The sequence below is a fragment of the Solanum lycopersicum genome, chromosome 11 (assembly GCF_036512215.1).
Source record: "Solanum lycopersicum chromosome 11, SLM_r2.1".
Taxonomy (NCBI): domain Eukaryota; kingdom Viridiplantae; phylum Streptophyta; class Magnoliopsida; order Solanales; family Solanaceae; genus Solanum; species Solanum lycopersicum.
This window is the reverse complement of record NC_090810.1, coordinates 9,306,924-9,322,553: the sequence shown is the minus strand read 5'-3', so window position 1 is coordinate 9,322,553 and position 15,630 is coordinate 9,306,924. Positions and strand designations below refer to the sequence as shown.

The window sequence follows — 15,630 nt, the reverse complement described above, 5'->3', positions numbered from 1 at the left end:
CTGCGTACCTCTATCTGATATGATGGAGAGTGGAACCCCATGCAATCGCACCACTTCCGAGATGTAAAGTTTGGCTAACTTCTCTGCATTGTAAGTCACCTTGACCGGAATGAAGTGAGCAGACTTAGTTAACCTATCAACAATTACCCAAATGGAATCAAACTTTCCCAATGTCTTTGGAAGACCAACCACAAAATCCATTGCAATCCTTTCCCACTTCCATTCGGGAATGGGCATTCTCTGAAGTGTTCCTCCAGGCCTTTGGTGTTCATACTTTACCTGTTGACAGTTTGGACATTTGGCAATAAAATCCACAATATCATGCTTCATTCTACTCCACCAAAAGTTTTGTTTTAGGTCACAGTACATCTTGGTTGCACCCGTATGTATCGAATACCTTGAACTATGAGCCTCTGTCAGAATAGTGTTGATTAAATCATCGACGCGGGGTACACATACCCTTCCCTTGATTCTCAAAACACCTTCCTCATCGATTTGTGCTTCCTTAGCCTCTCCTCGCAATACCTTTTCTTGGATTCTGTGCAGTTTCTTGTCATCAAACTGTCTTCCCTTAATCTTGTCAAGAAAGGAAGACCTTGCCTCCACAGAAGCCAACAATCCTCCCTTCTCATTTACTTCTAATCTCATCAAGTCATTAGCTAGAGTTTGAACCTCTCTAGCCAATGGGTGTCTAGAAGCTTGCAAGTGAGCTAGACTTCCCATGCTTCCCGCCTTTCTACTTAAAGCATCCACTACAACATTCACCTTCCCCGGATGATACAAAATAGTGATGTCGTAGTCCTTCAGTAGTTCCATCCATCTCCTCTGTCTCAAGTTCAAATCTTTCTGAGTAAAGACATACTGTAGGCTACGATGATCCGTATAGACCTCACACTTAACCCCATATAAATAGTGTCACCATTGCTTTAATGTAAACACTACCACGGCCAATTCCAAATCATGAGTTGGATAATTACGTTCATGCACTTTTAATTGTCTTGAAGCATAAGCAATCACATTCTTCTCTTGCATTAGCACTGCACCCAAACCCGAATAGGATGCATCACAATAGACAATGAAGTTCTTACCCTCTACGGGCAAGGTGAGAATGGGTAAGGTAGTCAACAAAGTCTTGAGCTTCTGGAAGCTTTCCTCACACTCATCCGACCATACAAATGGAACATTTTGCTTAGTCAAGTTCGTCAGTTGGGAAGCAATAGAAGAGAATCCCTTGACAAATCGGTGGTAGTAGCTAGCTAACCCAACAAAGCTCCTTATTTCTGACACATTTGTAGGTCTTACCCAATTCTTTACTGTCTCAATCTTAGAAGGAACCACCATCACTCCATCCTTAGAAACCACGTGCCCCAAGAAGGACACTGCATCTAGCCAAAACTCACACTTAGAGAACTTGGCATAAAGCTTTTTCTCCCTCAACATTTCCAATACCATTCTCAAATGCTCCTCATGTTCTTTCTTGCTCTTTGAGTATATCAGTATATCATCAATAAATACGATCACGAAGAGGTCCAAATATGGCTTAAAAATCCCGTTCATCAAGCTCATGAAAGCAGCAGGGGCATTCGTAAGAACAAAAGACATCACTACAAACTCGTAATGCCCATACCTGGTTCTAAAAGCAGTCTTTGGCACATCCGTTGCCCGTATTTTCAATTGATGATAACCGGATCTCAAGTCAATCTTGGAGAAGACACAAGCACCTTGTAACTGATCGAACAAGTCATCAATGCGAGGAAGAGGATACTTGTTCTTTATGGTTACCTTGTTCAACTATCGGTAGTCTATGCATATCCGAAAGCTCCCATCCTTCTTCTTTACAAACAAAACCGGAGCACCCCAAGGGGATGCACTTGGTCTAATGAAGCCTTTGTTCAACAACTCTTGAAGTTGTGCCTTTAACTCTCTTAACTCCGCGGGAGCCATTCTATAAGGGGGTATAGAAATGGGGCGAGTACCCGATTCAAGATCAATATAGAAATCGATATCCCTATCTGGTGGCATACCAGGAAGATCTGAAGGGAACACATCTAGAAACTCACGGACCACCGAAACCGACTCAATCGAAGGTACTTAGGTAGTGTCATCCTTGAGATGTGCCAAGAAAGCTAAACACCCTTTACTAACCATTTTCTTAGCACGAAGAAAGGAGATGATACGCACCGGATTGGAAGTGTAGTCACCCTCCCACACTAACGGATCTGTCCCAGGCTTGACTAACGTCACCATTTTAGCATTACAATCCAAGATCGCAAATTGCGGAGAAAGCCAAGTCATACCCAGAATTACATCAAAATCATCCATTTCTAAGATAACCAAATCTACATAAGTGTTGCTCCCCACAAAGTTCACCAAACAAGACCTATATACCTTTTTAACTACCACAGACTCACCCACCGGAGTAGAAACACGAATAGGCATATCAAGTAATTCACAATGTAAATTTAGACCACTAGCAAATGAGGAAGATACATAAGAAAATGTGGATCCAGGATCAAACAATACAGAAGCCATGCAATCACAAATCAGAAGATTACCTGTGATGACAGCATCAGATGCCTCCGCTTCAGATCTCCCAGGGAAAGCGTAGCAATGGGCCTCTCACCCGTCTGTCCGTTGCCCCTACCATGTTGTGATGTAGTGGCTACAGGTTTCCCATCACCTCGGCCGTTCTGGTGACCACCATTACCTCGACCACCACGTCCTCCAGAATAACGACCTCTACTATGACCACCTCTACCTCTAACATTTGGAGGTCGGTAACTCTATTTTGGACAATATCTCTTAATATGTCCAATCTCCCCACATCCATAGCACTCTCTGAGTTCATGCATAGGTCTCTCAGAGAAATGTTGACCGGTCGGAGGTGGACCCCCAACTACAGTCTGTAGTGAAGACTGAATTGCTCGGACTGAGTAACCTTCGAAACCTTGTTCTCTAGAGTAAGAACCATTAAACTCACCTCCCTTTCGACACCTTTTTGATGTCGATGTCATGGTGAAGTCATCTGGCTTCACTCCTTCCACCTCTATCACGAAGTTTACCACCTCTTGGAAGGATTTTGCCGTAGCCGCTACCTGTAAGGCTGAAATCCGCAACTCTGACCTCAACCCCTTCACAAAACGACGAATCCGCTCTTGTGGACTGAAACAAAGTTGAGTGGCATATCTGGATAGTGCACGAAACTTATCCTCATATGAATTGACCGACATCCTACCTTGATCTAGGCTCAAGAACTCATCCCTTTTCCTATCCCTCAAAGTCCGGGGATATACTTTTCCATAAACAAGTTAGAGAATGAGGCCCAAGTCATAGGTGGTGCCTCTGTTGGTTGACACTCAACATGTGACCGCCACCACATTTTGGCGTTCCCTTGAAACTGATAACTCACGAACTCAACACCAAACTGTTATACTATACCCATCTTGTGTAGTAGTTTATGACAGTCAACCAAAAAATCGTAAGCATCCTCAGATTCAGCACCCTTGAAGACTGGAGGTTTCAATTTCAAGAACTTACTAAAAAGTTCATGATGATCATTTGTCATTGTAGACCCAGTAGTCAGACGTGGAAACGTGCCTATGTCCAATGAGGAATCCATACGAGGAGCCATAGTGGCTGCATGTTGTACCTCTGAAACCGGAGGTGTTGGTGCAGAAAACACTGGAGGTGCCTGACCCTGATCAGACAACCCACTAAGATAAGCGAGCAACTGATTTATCATCTCTGGGGTAGGCTGGGGTGGCAATCCCTCATTCTGCACTTGTTCATTTTCCCCATCCTCCCCTTCTCTTATTACCTCCTCAGTCGGTGGAGGAGTCACTGCCCTAGTATCAGATGGGCTAGGTGCTCGTCCTCTTCCCCTAGAGGACGTCCTCCCACGACCTCTACCACGGCCTCTTGCCGCTACTCTTCCTCTAGCTACAGCCCCAGTGGCTGGTTCAGACGCACCCTGTCCCATCGGTGCTGGTGTTGGCACGGTTGTTGCTCTAGTTCTAACCATCTGCGAAATAGAGTGAAGATGGTCAGATACAAATTTGTATCACCTAGATACCAATTGGACCCAAGTAATAGCACGAAAGAAAGAATGAAAGAATGGAATTTTCCTAAAGTCTTATAGCCTCTCAAAGAAAAGTAAAGGCGTCCCCCTACCGTTCCTTAAGACTCTACTAGACTCGTTCTTGTGTGATGAGACCAACGAACCTAATGCTCTGATACCAAGTTTGTCACGACCCCAAACCGGGCCGCGACTGGCACCCATACTTACCCTCCTATGTGAGCGAACCAACCAATCTAAACCTTAACATTTCAATTTAATATCAACATAAAGTAATGCGGAAGACTTAAACTCATTAATAAAAACCAATTCAATAACTATTATTTCCCAAAATCTGGAAGTCATCACCACAAGAACATCTATGCTCAAATTACTAAACTAAGAGTATTCTAAGAAGCTAAAACAAATAAAAGCTAGTCCATGCCGGAACTTTAAGGCATCAAGACATGAAGAGGAAGATCCAGTCCAAGCTAGAAGCATTAGCTCACCCTGATATCCGGAGTAATGAAGACTGGCTAGAGTTACGGTTGAGTCGAAGATGACGGCACGTTTGCTGCACTCTACAAATAAACAAGAAGAAAACATAAAAGTAGGGGTCAGTACAAAACACGGGTACTGAGTAGATATCATCGGCCAACTCAAAATAGAAAATAATATATACCAAGTAATATCATAAAATCAACTATGATACTCAACATGTAGCAACAACAAGTACTATATCATTAACAATCACCGTCAAGTTCACGCATGAGGACTCAAGCCTCAATACCATACTCATTTGGGAATTATGTTCATTAGATTGAGTATATTAATATCTATCAAGATTCATTATCTTTATTTCTCTTGTGTCGGTACGTGACACTCCGCTCCCTCATATCCATTAATCCTCTTGTGTCGGTACGTGACACTCCGATCCCTTAATTCTACGTGTCGGTTCGTGACACCCGATACCCTAATTCTACGTGTCGGTTCGTGACACCCGATCCCCTAAATCTACGTGTCGGTCGGTTCATGACACCCAATTCCCTAAATCTACGTGTCGGTTCGTGACACCCGATCCCCTAAATCTACGTGTCGGTTCGTGACACCCGATCCCCTAATTCTACGTGTCGGTTCGTGACACCCGATCTCTTAAATCTACGTATCGGTTTGTGACACCCGATCCCCTAATTCTACGTGTCGGTTCGTGACACCCGATCCCCTAAATCTACGTGTCGGTTCGTGACACCCGATCCCCTAATCTCATTCTATCAACACATCAAGCCTTCTCCTTTACCAAGGCATCATCAATCTCATTACTTTAGTTCATCAAGCCTTCTCCCTTACCAAGGCATCATCATTAAAAAGAGATTAGGTTTTTATCAAGATTTGGGATTCAATAACTTCATCATGCTTAATATAATCACAATTATATAATCACGTTCATGCATGCATACAATTAAGCACATAGCAGGGTTTTACAATACTACCAATACATATCATTCTCTATTAAGAGTTTACTACGTAAGCATTAAAACCATAACCTACCTCCACCGAAGATTCGTGATCAAGCAAGCAAATTTTCCCCAAAGCTTTGTGTTTCCCCTTCTCGATCGACCCTCTCTCTCTCTTCTTGTCCTTTCTATTTTCTTTATTCAAACCCTCTTTCTTTTACCCTAATTAGTATATAATTAAGAATAAAAGATGGCAATAATAACCCACTAATTAACTTAAGGTTACCTCTTTTAACCCCCAAGTAATTAGACTTATTAACATTAACCCACTAACTTTATAATTAAAGCAGGAATAGTCAAAAACGTCCCTTAAAACGTATCAAGAAATCCGACTCAGACTGGGATTAAGCAACCTGCGATGGCCCGTCGTGCCTGCGACGGTCCGTCCTGCAGGTCGTCGCAAGGTTCAGAGACTGGATTTCCACTGAAGACTCTGTGACGGTCAGTCACGCCTGTGACGGTCCGTCCTACCATTCGGTCACGAAGTTCAGAGAGTCGATTTTCAGTACCCAATTTTAAATTTTCTAAGTGTTTTGAAACGATACCCTGCGACGGTCCGTCTTGCCCATGACGGTCTGTCGTGGGGTCCGTCGCTTCTGCCAATTTTTCCAGAATTGAAGTCTGTTGCTAAAAACAACTAAACAGGTCGTTACAAGGTAATTGAGTTTAATTGACATATTGTATTACTTCTTATTTCTATTTCTATTTTTTCATTTTAATTTATTTCTTATTTCTATTATTTTAACTTTTTTAATATTCTAAAAAGTTCTAAAATTTTTATATTTTATTATTTATATTTTATTTTCTTTTCATTCTCAACATTTACTTCATATGATTCCACGTAATTTTTTGTAGTATCTAAATTTTTTATGCCATATATATTATTTATTGGCATAATATTGTCAGTATTATATTTTTTAAAATTAAAATAGAATTACTTGATGAGTTGGTTATAGAGTTAAATTTATCTTTTTCTAAGAGTATTATGATAAAAATTCTGTGTTGAATTTAGAACTTATGCTAGTATATTTTTAAGTGTCATTTACTTAGTAGTATTGACTTTGAGACTTCCCATTACAAGTTATTTATTTTTTAGTTAGACTTGATAGATTATCATTTTGTCAAATATTTTAATAATTTATGATATTTTATTTATAATATTAATGTTTTTGTCAAACCATGCATTTCATGATGTTCATATAAATCTTGCACTTTTATTTTTATGATATGAAATATACTAATTTGAAAAATATAAAATCAAATTATTTTTTTTTAAATATTAGTTAAGAACATGTATTTATTAATTATCATATTTTCAAAAGATAATATATATCTTATATATTTAATTTAATATCATTTATAAAACTTTTTAGTTGTACAATATAAGTTTTAAAATAATTGATTTATATACCACAATATATTAAACATTAGCTGAAAGAAATACATGAGAATGGCTAGTACAACATCCTAACAACGAGAAACGTTATTCTTAAAGAAAACAACATTTCAATGAACCTGACATAAATGCTAAAAACGCACACATTTTCTGGTATATTTCATCGCTTGTGTTCAACAATAACAATAACTAACCAATTCATGTCAAGGTCAATTATAGGAATTTTCCAATTTTTTTTATTGAAAATTCAATTTTCACATCACCATACCAATAGAACTAATTTATTCATATCTATTAATGCTAAGATCGAAATTGATTTTGTTCTCCTACAGACTTGAGCAAACAAAAAATACTTCATTATGTATTTATAACCTCCTCAGATTTCTCTTTAAAATCACTCAAGAAACAAAGATTTATATAACTAAATATATTATAGATTCAATCTTTCTTATTTTTTTTTGGATAATAAGTACTGAAATTTATAATGTTAAATACCTTTTTCACATACTTTTCAGAGACATAGTATCTAATTAATTATACTTTTGCCACAATATGTCTGAATTTCAATATTAATTTGTCAAAAAAAAAAACTTAAATTTCGATACTAAAGACGTCGATAACTCTATAAATACCTCATCGATCCTTCTTGATTCATTTCTCAATGACTTCCAACATAGTGGATCTTTATTGCACACCATTTCAAAGGAAAATAGCAATTACGGAAAGGTAAAAATGTAGATTCAATGGAAAAAGTAGGGGAACAATATGTATCTTTTGAGAGGGGTAATTCATTTATTCCTATCGAATATTATTTTTTGTAATGACTGAATTCTAAATATTTCATAAAGTTGAATAGAAAAATAAATCATAACAATTCATGGTAAAATTAATCATTATAAATATAAATATAATGAACGAATTCATATTCTAACATAAAACAATAAAAGTTAAAATTCACTTTTCTTATAGTGTAACAAATTCACTTGATTTCTTATCATAAAATTACCAAATAACTTATATATAGAGGAAATATCTCACAAAGTTACTCAACTATAAAAAATTATATAGAAAAATCGTACTTTGTTCTATACTAAAAAAGTTACTCAACTTAAAATTTTTCTCTTATAAAATCAAACAATTAAATTTGTCATTAAAAAATTACTTTTAGCCCTTTAAATTTAATGTTTGAAAAATAATACACTTTTTACATTTTAAACTATATAATATATACTCTCGATGTTAAATCAATGGCTAGAAATAAGCCATATATTTTTAAGATATGTCAATAAAAATCTCACTAAAACAAATTTTCTGTTCTCAAAATTTTTAGGATTACTATAAAACTTACTCACACATACCTAGAATTCTAGAATTTTTTTTGATGATATTTATTTTTTATTTAAAGAAAGTATTAAAGCCTATCTGACACACTCCGAAAATTCTAAGACCTAGATTAGAGCCTCACAAAATGAATAATGATGATTCTAGACCTAAATAAGTGTAAATAACTTGTTTAAGAAGTATTAGAACCAAAACGCCAAGAAATGATCATGACGTCTGGAAACTAGCGAAATTGAATAAGTGAACGTCCTTAGATCTTGTGAAGGTTTGGGAGTGTTGTATGAAGTCTAAAACTTGTAAAAAGACTTTTAAATAGATAAAATAATGTATGTAGGGTCAAAACGCCCAGGTCCGACCCCCCAAGGATCGCCCAAGGGGTCCACGAAGGGACCCCACTCTGGATCAAGCAAGCTGCCAAGAGGCAGAAAGCTTTTTCTCTTGGAGGGAGCCAGTCCGCGTCGCGAACTTGGCACACCCAAGGCCAAAAGTTTGGTCTGCAACGTGTACACATCGCGGACTCCTCTGGTTTGAAAATTCTTTTTGGAAATTTTGCGGGAGCAGCTTCATGACGCAGACTTGTTCCTCGACGAAAAATCTAAAATTTGAATTTGAGTTTGACTTCATTAAAGGGTCAACTTAAGTGAGGGTCTTTTGGGTATTTTAGAGGAGGGTTATATATTGATTTTAAATCAGTTTTCACCACAATTTTCCACCAACACCAAAATCCAAATCAAACCCAAAAGCTCTCACCTCTCTCTACTTTCCTCTCCATTCATCCTCCATTGAAGAAGTTTTGTAGGTTGAAGAAGAAGATCAAATCCTCCAAGATTCTACTCAATTTCGTGGTACTTCATCTTTAAGGTATAATTTCTTTCACTCTTGGAATTCTTTTTCCAAAGAGGTCCCTCCAAAAAGATGATTTCTAAATCCCTCAAAACTAGGATTTTTCTCCTCACATGGGTATTCTTTGAAAAACCAAAATTTTGAATCAATTGTGTTGGTTATATTGCCAAAACGAGAAAACTATTTAAGCTTTCTTAAGAAAAATCAACTTCCTGTAAGTTTTCCTTTTTCCCTTTTCAGTTTTAATGGATTAGTATAGTAAGATTATATATCCTTTGTTGAATTCATTAATAATTAGTGAATGATAATTTATTTAATTGCAGGAAAATGGTGAGTTTGTTATAATTAGTGGAGAATGGGGAATGTGATGGGTACATTATTATCAGGTTTTGGTGATATCGTTGGCAAATTGTTTGGTCATCCACTTGATTTTTTGTCTGGAAAAACTTGTAGGTATGTAAATATTTTTGACAATAATTAATCATATTCATTCTTTTTTAAAAAAAATCATATTTTAACATAGTTAATTAATTGATTAACATGATTTCAGTACAGTATGTGCCCCAACATGGGATTTTCTTTGTTATATAGAAAATTTTTGCATCCCTCAACTCTTGAAATCAGCCATGGTGTCAATCCTCTTATACTTTGGTTAGTTTCTTAATTTCGCGCTATTATATTATTCTGTTGTTGTTTATTTTGTTTTTAGGTTAGGTTTGCACCGGTTCTCTTATTAATTGTTATGTTTTCTTTATTTTTTTTAAAACCTAAAATTGTTGCAATTGAATCGAGGATCTTTGTCAAGGTAATAGCAAAGCCTCCTGCGTATACTCTATCCTCTTCGGACTCTATTCGTGAAATTTTCATTGCGTTTGTTGTTGGAAAATAGACTGATTGAATATGACTTCTTATGTAGAAGGTTTTTAATGTTAAAGTAAAAATGATATCAAGGAATATTTAAACTTCAATTTCAATTTGTCTTAGTTACTTTTTGATTCATTTTATTTGTCTTAGTTACTATTTGCATAGCAAAAGAATATTTACATTTTATTTTAAAAAGTTGAAGATTCTATGTCCGTATTTACACCAAACAGTTGTTAGTTTGATTCTCCTACTCCGAATCAAGTCAAACAAATCGAAATAGAAGTAGTAACTAACTTGATTTATCCTTTGTTTATTTGCAGTTTTCTTGTTCCTCTACTTGCTTTACAAGTTGGGAATTTGTCAGTGTATTTGTCACATACTTTGTAGAACTACATGGGCATGTTTCTCCACTTGCTTTTCAGCCTTAGATTGTTGTTGCCCTTGCATTTGTTTCAACATTCAGAAACTTCTTCTTACACCTAGGCATAATAGAAGAAGAAGAAGACATCAAAAAGATATTGAAGAAGCACTTGTTGATATTTCTAGTAACTCTAGTGAATCACAAGGCTCTATTAAATTTGATGATACAAAAAGAAGAAAATCATTGAGGGAACATAGAAAAGATCATATGAGAAAGTCTTTGAGGCCAAAGAGTCATCATATGCAAGTCCAAATTGTTAATGATTCAATCCATCACCACAAGAAGAAGAAGTTCAAAAATGGTCCTATCGATGATCATATTCGAGTGAGTAGAAGAACAAAATTTGCACAAAAGGGTATTTTCGTTAAGGGTTCAACACGTTCACGAAGGAGAGTATAAAAGACGGGGGTTCTCAGACTCTTCAAAAATCTCACAGGGTGTTTGTTTTATCTCACAATATATATAGTTTTGGAGAGTGAACAATATAGGTTTTCAATTCTATGGTCTTCTAAATCTTGTAAATTCTGAAGTTTTCGCCTAATATATTGTATAACTTGTATACTCTGATAGTGTAAAGAATTGTAATTCATTTAATATTGTTTTAACAAAGAATTTGGTTTGTATTTTATGATAATAGTTCACTTTTTTTTTGTTGACAGTAATCTGTGCTAAACTCTCCTCTGTTTCCTCCCTCCAAATACATATTAGAATTAATGGTGTGTATCATTTTTTATTTCTTAACCTTTGATCACCACTTCTCGGTTACCTTGCTCAACGCGGAGGCTAAACACACATGTTGTGCCTTCCCTAGGCGTTCAACGAGTAAGTCTTTGAGTTGTTCCTTTGTTCTAACATGAAGAGTTCTTTTAATCAGCTCTTGATGCAATTTCTATGACACCAACGAATAACGTAACCAAACTTAATAATGTATCTAGTCATCGATATCCTGGCTTGTGGTTATGAAAAGTAACATAAAATCTGGTCATGATCCTATTGTGTTGACATGAACAGGCCTAAACAAGTACGCTTCTGATGAATTTGAGAGGAATATTACTCATGTGAGATACACTTAGTTTGTGCATAAATTGACTACATAGCCAATGTTGGGCATCGATATAGTGAGATAAGCTAATTTGTATAGCTTTATCAAAGTGAAAAGCCTCCACAATATATGGTAAATGAGATGGATTCACAGGGGATGAGGAGGAAATAATGATAACAAGGATGCAGATTAATGACAACAAGATCAATGATAAAAGATGTAAAAACTCGGACTTTTTATCGGGTTTTAATGGTGTGAACAAAAAATGGAGGGTTGTGACTCTACTGAAGGATTGTAACTATGTCAAAGGATTGTGACCTTTATGAAAGGTTGTGTCCTTTCTAAAGGCTTGTGACCGTTTGAAATGTTGTGGTTATTTGTTTTTTCTTTTCATCTATTATTGTATCTGATTTGCTAATCTGAATACAGAAGTCAACAAAGATTTGAATCATTCTACGTATGTAACATGACCTGAACTCAATTAAGTTGATAGTATCTAGGTAAAGGTCAAGTCTTAAGTGGGGTTTGAACCGAAACTTCAGGTTCGCATGGACACTCATTATCTCTGAGCCAAAGAAAACTTTTTTCAGTACAGAATTTGACATATATATACAACGAAAATTTTCGTTGAAGGGTGTCCACACCCTTGGGTGGCTATAGCTCTACCATTGGTGGGAATTGTGTTAGGATGTGAATTAAGGTCATGAAGAAGCACAAAGTCATGTTGCTGGCTTATCTATCGATTTAGTTTTAATATAAACTTATATACAAGATAAGGTCAAACTTCAAACGATCATATTTCCCCGCTCAGCCACTGTACAAGGTCAACTTCAAAGCATATCTCCTACAATTTCTTCATGTTCATTTTCAAAATTATCTTCGTCACTCGAGTTGCTTAGCGTTTGTTCTTTGATATAATTAATTGATCAACATGATTTTAGTACAGCTTGTGCCCAAACATGGGATTTTCTTTGTTACATAGAAAATCAGCCAGGTGTCAATCCAGTTTCTTAATTCCTTACAATCTCTTATATATATATATATATATATATATATATATATATATATATATATATATATATATATATATATAATTATTACGTTTTCTTTTTTTGTTAAAACCTAAAAAATTGAGTTGAGGGTCTTTCTCGAAGTGATAGCAAGGCATGCATATACTCTATCCTCTCCGGATCCCATTTGTGTAATTGTTGTTAAGAATAGACTGATTGAAATGGCAAAAATATAAATGAGCCCAAACTATAACAGAGAATGAAATCAAGATATTTTGCATTATTTACCCTTTTGATTGTCTCAGTTGAATTGTTATATTTTTCAAACGAACTCATATATACTCTCTATTTCAATTTATTATGTATGTTAGAATGACAAAGATTTTGATAATTGACAAATACAGAAATAGATGAAAGAAACAGGTTGTAGAGACGTGTTCCTTACAGAACGAATCCGACTTGGATAAGGAGAACGTCAACCACGTGAATTTAGAAATTATAAAGCTGCGGAATTATTAGTTTTTCGACAAGCAACAAGTACAAAAAGTTTCCTTTTATAAAGGAGTTCAAAGCCAAGTGAAAGAAGGAAAACTAATTCCTATTTAAGGAAATTGTGTTTTCTTATTTATTTAAGGAAATTCTGTAGAAAAGAAGTCCAAGTAGAAGTCAACAAGGATTTGTAGAGGGCAAATACAAGTTGAATTATACAAGGATTTGTTGAAGTTCTGATCTATAAATATGGAGCTATTTGCATCAAAAAAATTGCGCACTTACATAGAGAGAAGATCAAAACACGATCAAGAATTTTGAAAAAGTTTTGAGATTTATTGGGAGTCTAGCAATTTGTGAGAAAAAATTTTAAGATTGTATCCAAGAGTCTTGTTTACAATTTGAGTTTTGTGAGTAGGAGTTGTTCGACAAGTTGTAGAATTGAAGAACATTGGAAGATATAAAATCGGGGGTTTTGTGTCTTTGGGTAGCTAGAAATTAGAGTTTATAATTTCTTAGCTAGGAATTAGAGTTTATAATTCCTCTAGGAAATAGAGTTTATAATTCCTTAGGTTACATAGCTTTGTAATCTTTTGTTGAGACTTGAAATCTAATAAAATGGAGTTAAATCCTACAGAGGTGTAGGTCGTAGTTTTTACCCATGTGAGTTGGGGTTTTCCGCGATAAAGTATTGTGTCATTATTTTATTTACTTCACAAAACGTAACTATTGTAATTTTTCAAAGGAACATATAAAATAAACCTGTTCCTAAGGCGAATTTGGGGGTCAGAATTCCAACAATTGGTATCAAAGCAGGTTATCTTTGAAGATTCTAACAACTCAAGATAAGATCATAGTGAATTTTGCACCTCCTCTTGGGCATGGTCAAGGGAAACACATCAACAGACCACCATTATTTAATGGATAATACTACTCTTAGTGGAAGACAAGAATGGAAGATTTCATTCAAGCTGAAGATAACCATCTATGGTTAGAATTACTAATGGACCATTAATTCCTACTATTACTGATAGTGAATGGAATAATGTACCTAAACCTACAGAAAAGTACGTACAAGCCGATTAAAAAATGTTAGGAAATAAAGCAAAAGCTAAGTGCATTCTGGTATGTGGATTAGGACCTGATGAGTTTAACTGTATCTCTAGTTGTACCTCTACAAAACAAATATGGGACTCTTTAAAAGACGCTCACGAAAGTACAACTCAAGTTCGTAAATTTAAAATTTCCAAACTTTGTTCTGAATATGAAGCCTTTAAGATGAAATTCGGAGAATCACTTCAAGATATGATCACCAGATTTACCACTGGTATAAACGAGTTAATATCCTTGGGCAAAGTATACACCACTGAGGAACAGGTAGACAAAGTACTAAGGACTTTGTCTAGATCACAGGAAATAAAAGTTACTGTAATCAGAGAAGCCAAAGATCTAACCAATATGAATAATGATGATTCTAGACCTAAATAAGTGTAAATAACTTGTTTAAGAAGTATTAGAACCAAAATGCCAAGAAATTATCATGACGTCTGGAAACTAGCGAAATTGAATAAGTGAACGTCCTTAGATCTTGTCAAGGTTTGGGAGTGTTGTATGAAGTCTAAAACTTGTAAAAAGACTTTTAAATAGATAAAATAATGTATGTAGGGTCAAAACGCCCAGGTCCGACCCCCCAAGGATCGCCCAAGGGGTCCACGAAGGGACCCCACTTTGGATCAAGCAAGCTGCCAAGAGGCAGAAAGCTTTTTCTCTTGGAGGGAGCCAGTCCGCGTCGCGAACTTGGCACACCCAAGGCCAAAAGTTTGGTCTGCGACGTGTACACGTCGCGGACTCCTCTGGTTTGAAAATTCTTTTTGGAAATTTTGCTGGAGCAGCTTCATGACGCAGACTTGTTCCTCGACGAAAAATCTAAAATTTGAATTTGAGTTTGACTTCATTAAAGGGTCAACTTAAGTGAGGGTATTTTGGGTATTTTAGAGGAGGGTTATATATTGATTTTAAATCAGTTTTCACCACAATTTTCCACCAACACCAAAACTCAAATCAAACCCAAAAGCTCTCACCTCTCTCTACTTTCCTCTCCATTCATCCTCCATTGAAGAAGTTTTGTAGGTTGAAGAAGAAGATCAAATCCTCCAAGATTCTAATCAATTTCGTGGTACTTCATCTTTAAGGTATAATTTCTTTCACTCTTGGAATTCTTTTTCCAAAGAGGTCCCTCCAAAAAGATGATTTCTAAATCCCTCAAAACTAGGATTTTTCTCCCCACATGGGTATTCTTTGAAAAACCAAAATTTTAAATCAATTGTGTTGGTTATATTGCCAAAACGAGAAAACTATTTAAGCTTTCTATGTGAGGAGTCTATATAAACTCCACATATGATATGCGAGAAATCTATGTATACTTCACTACGTAAAATTTTTAATTATTTCGCATTTTTGACTTATGATGTACTATGACGTATGCTAAGGGCTTGTCTAAGTCCTCTTCAAGGATAAGGACGCCAGTTACGCCTAGTGGATACTTTGGATCGTAACACTAAAAAATTTAAAAAATTATTTTTTTGAATCTATTAGACAATTATAAGTTATAACTGTCATAAACCATTTCTTTTGATAAAATCATAACTGTTATAAA

The 15,630-nt window shown here is 35.8% G+C and overlaps 1 protein-coding gene across 1 annotated transcript; it reads left to right on the top strand.

The window, feature by feature from the left end:
* The first annotated feature begins 8,880 nt into the window (after positions 1–8,880).
* LOC101266784 (uncharacterized) lies at positions 8,881–11,050 on the top strand. The gene is made up of 4 exons (XM_004250548.5): positions 8,881–9,166; positions 9,472–9,601; positions 9,699–9,799; positions 10,333–11,050. Exons 2-4 carry the CDS (start codon positions 9,504–9,506, stop codon positions 10,830–10,832), a joined length of 699 nt encoding a protein of 232 aa, XP_004250596.2. The 5' UTR covers positions 8,881–9,166; positions 9,472–9,503; the 3' UTR covers positions 10,833–11,050.
* Positions 11,051–15,630: the final 4,580 nt, after the last annotated feature.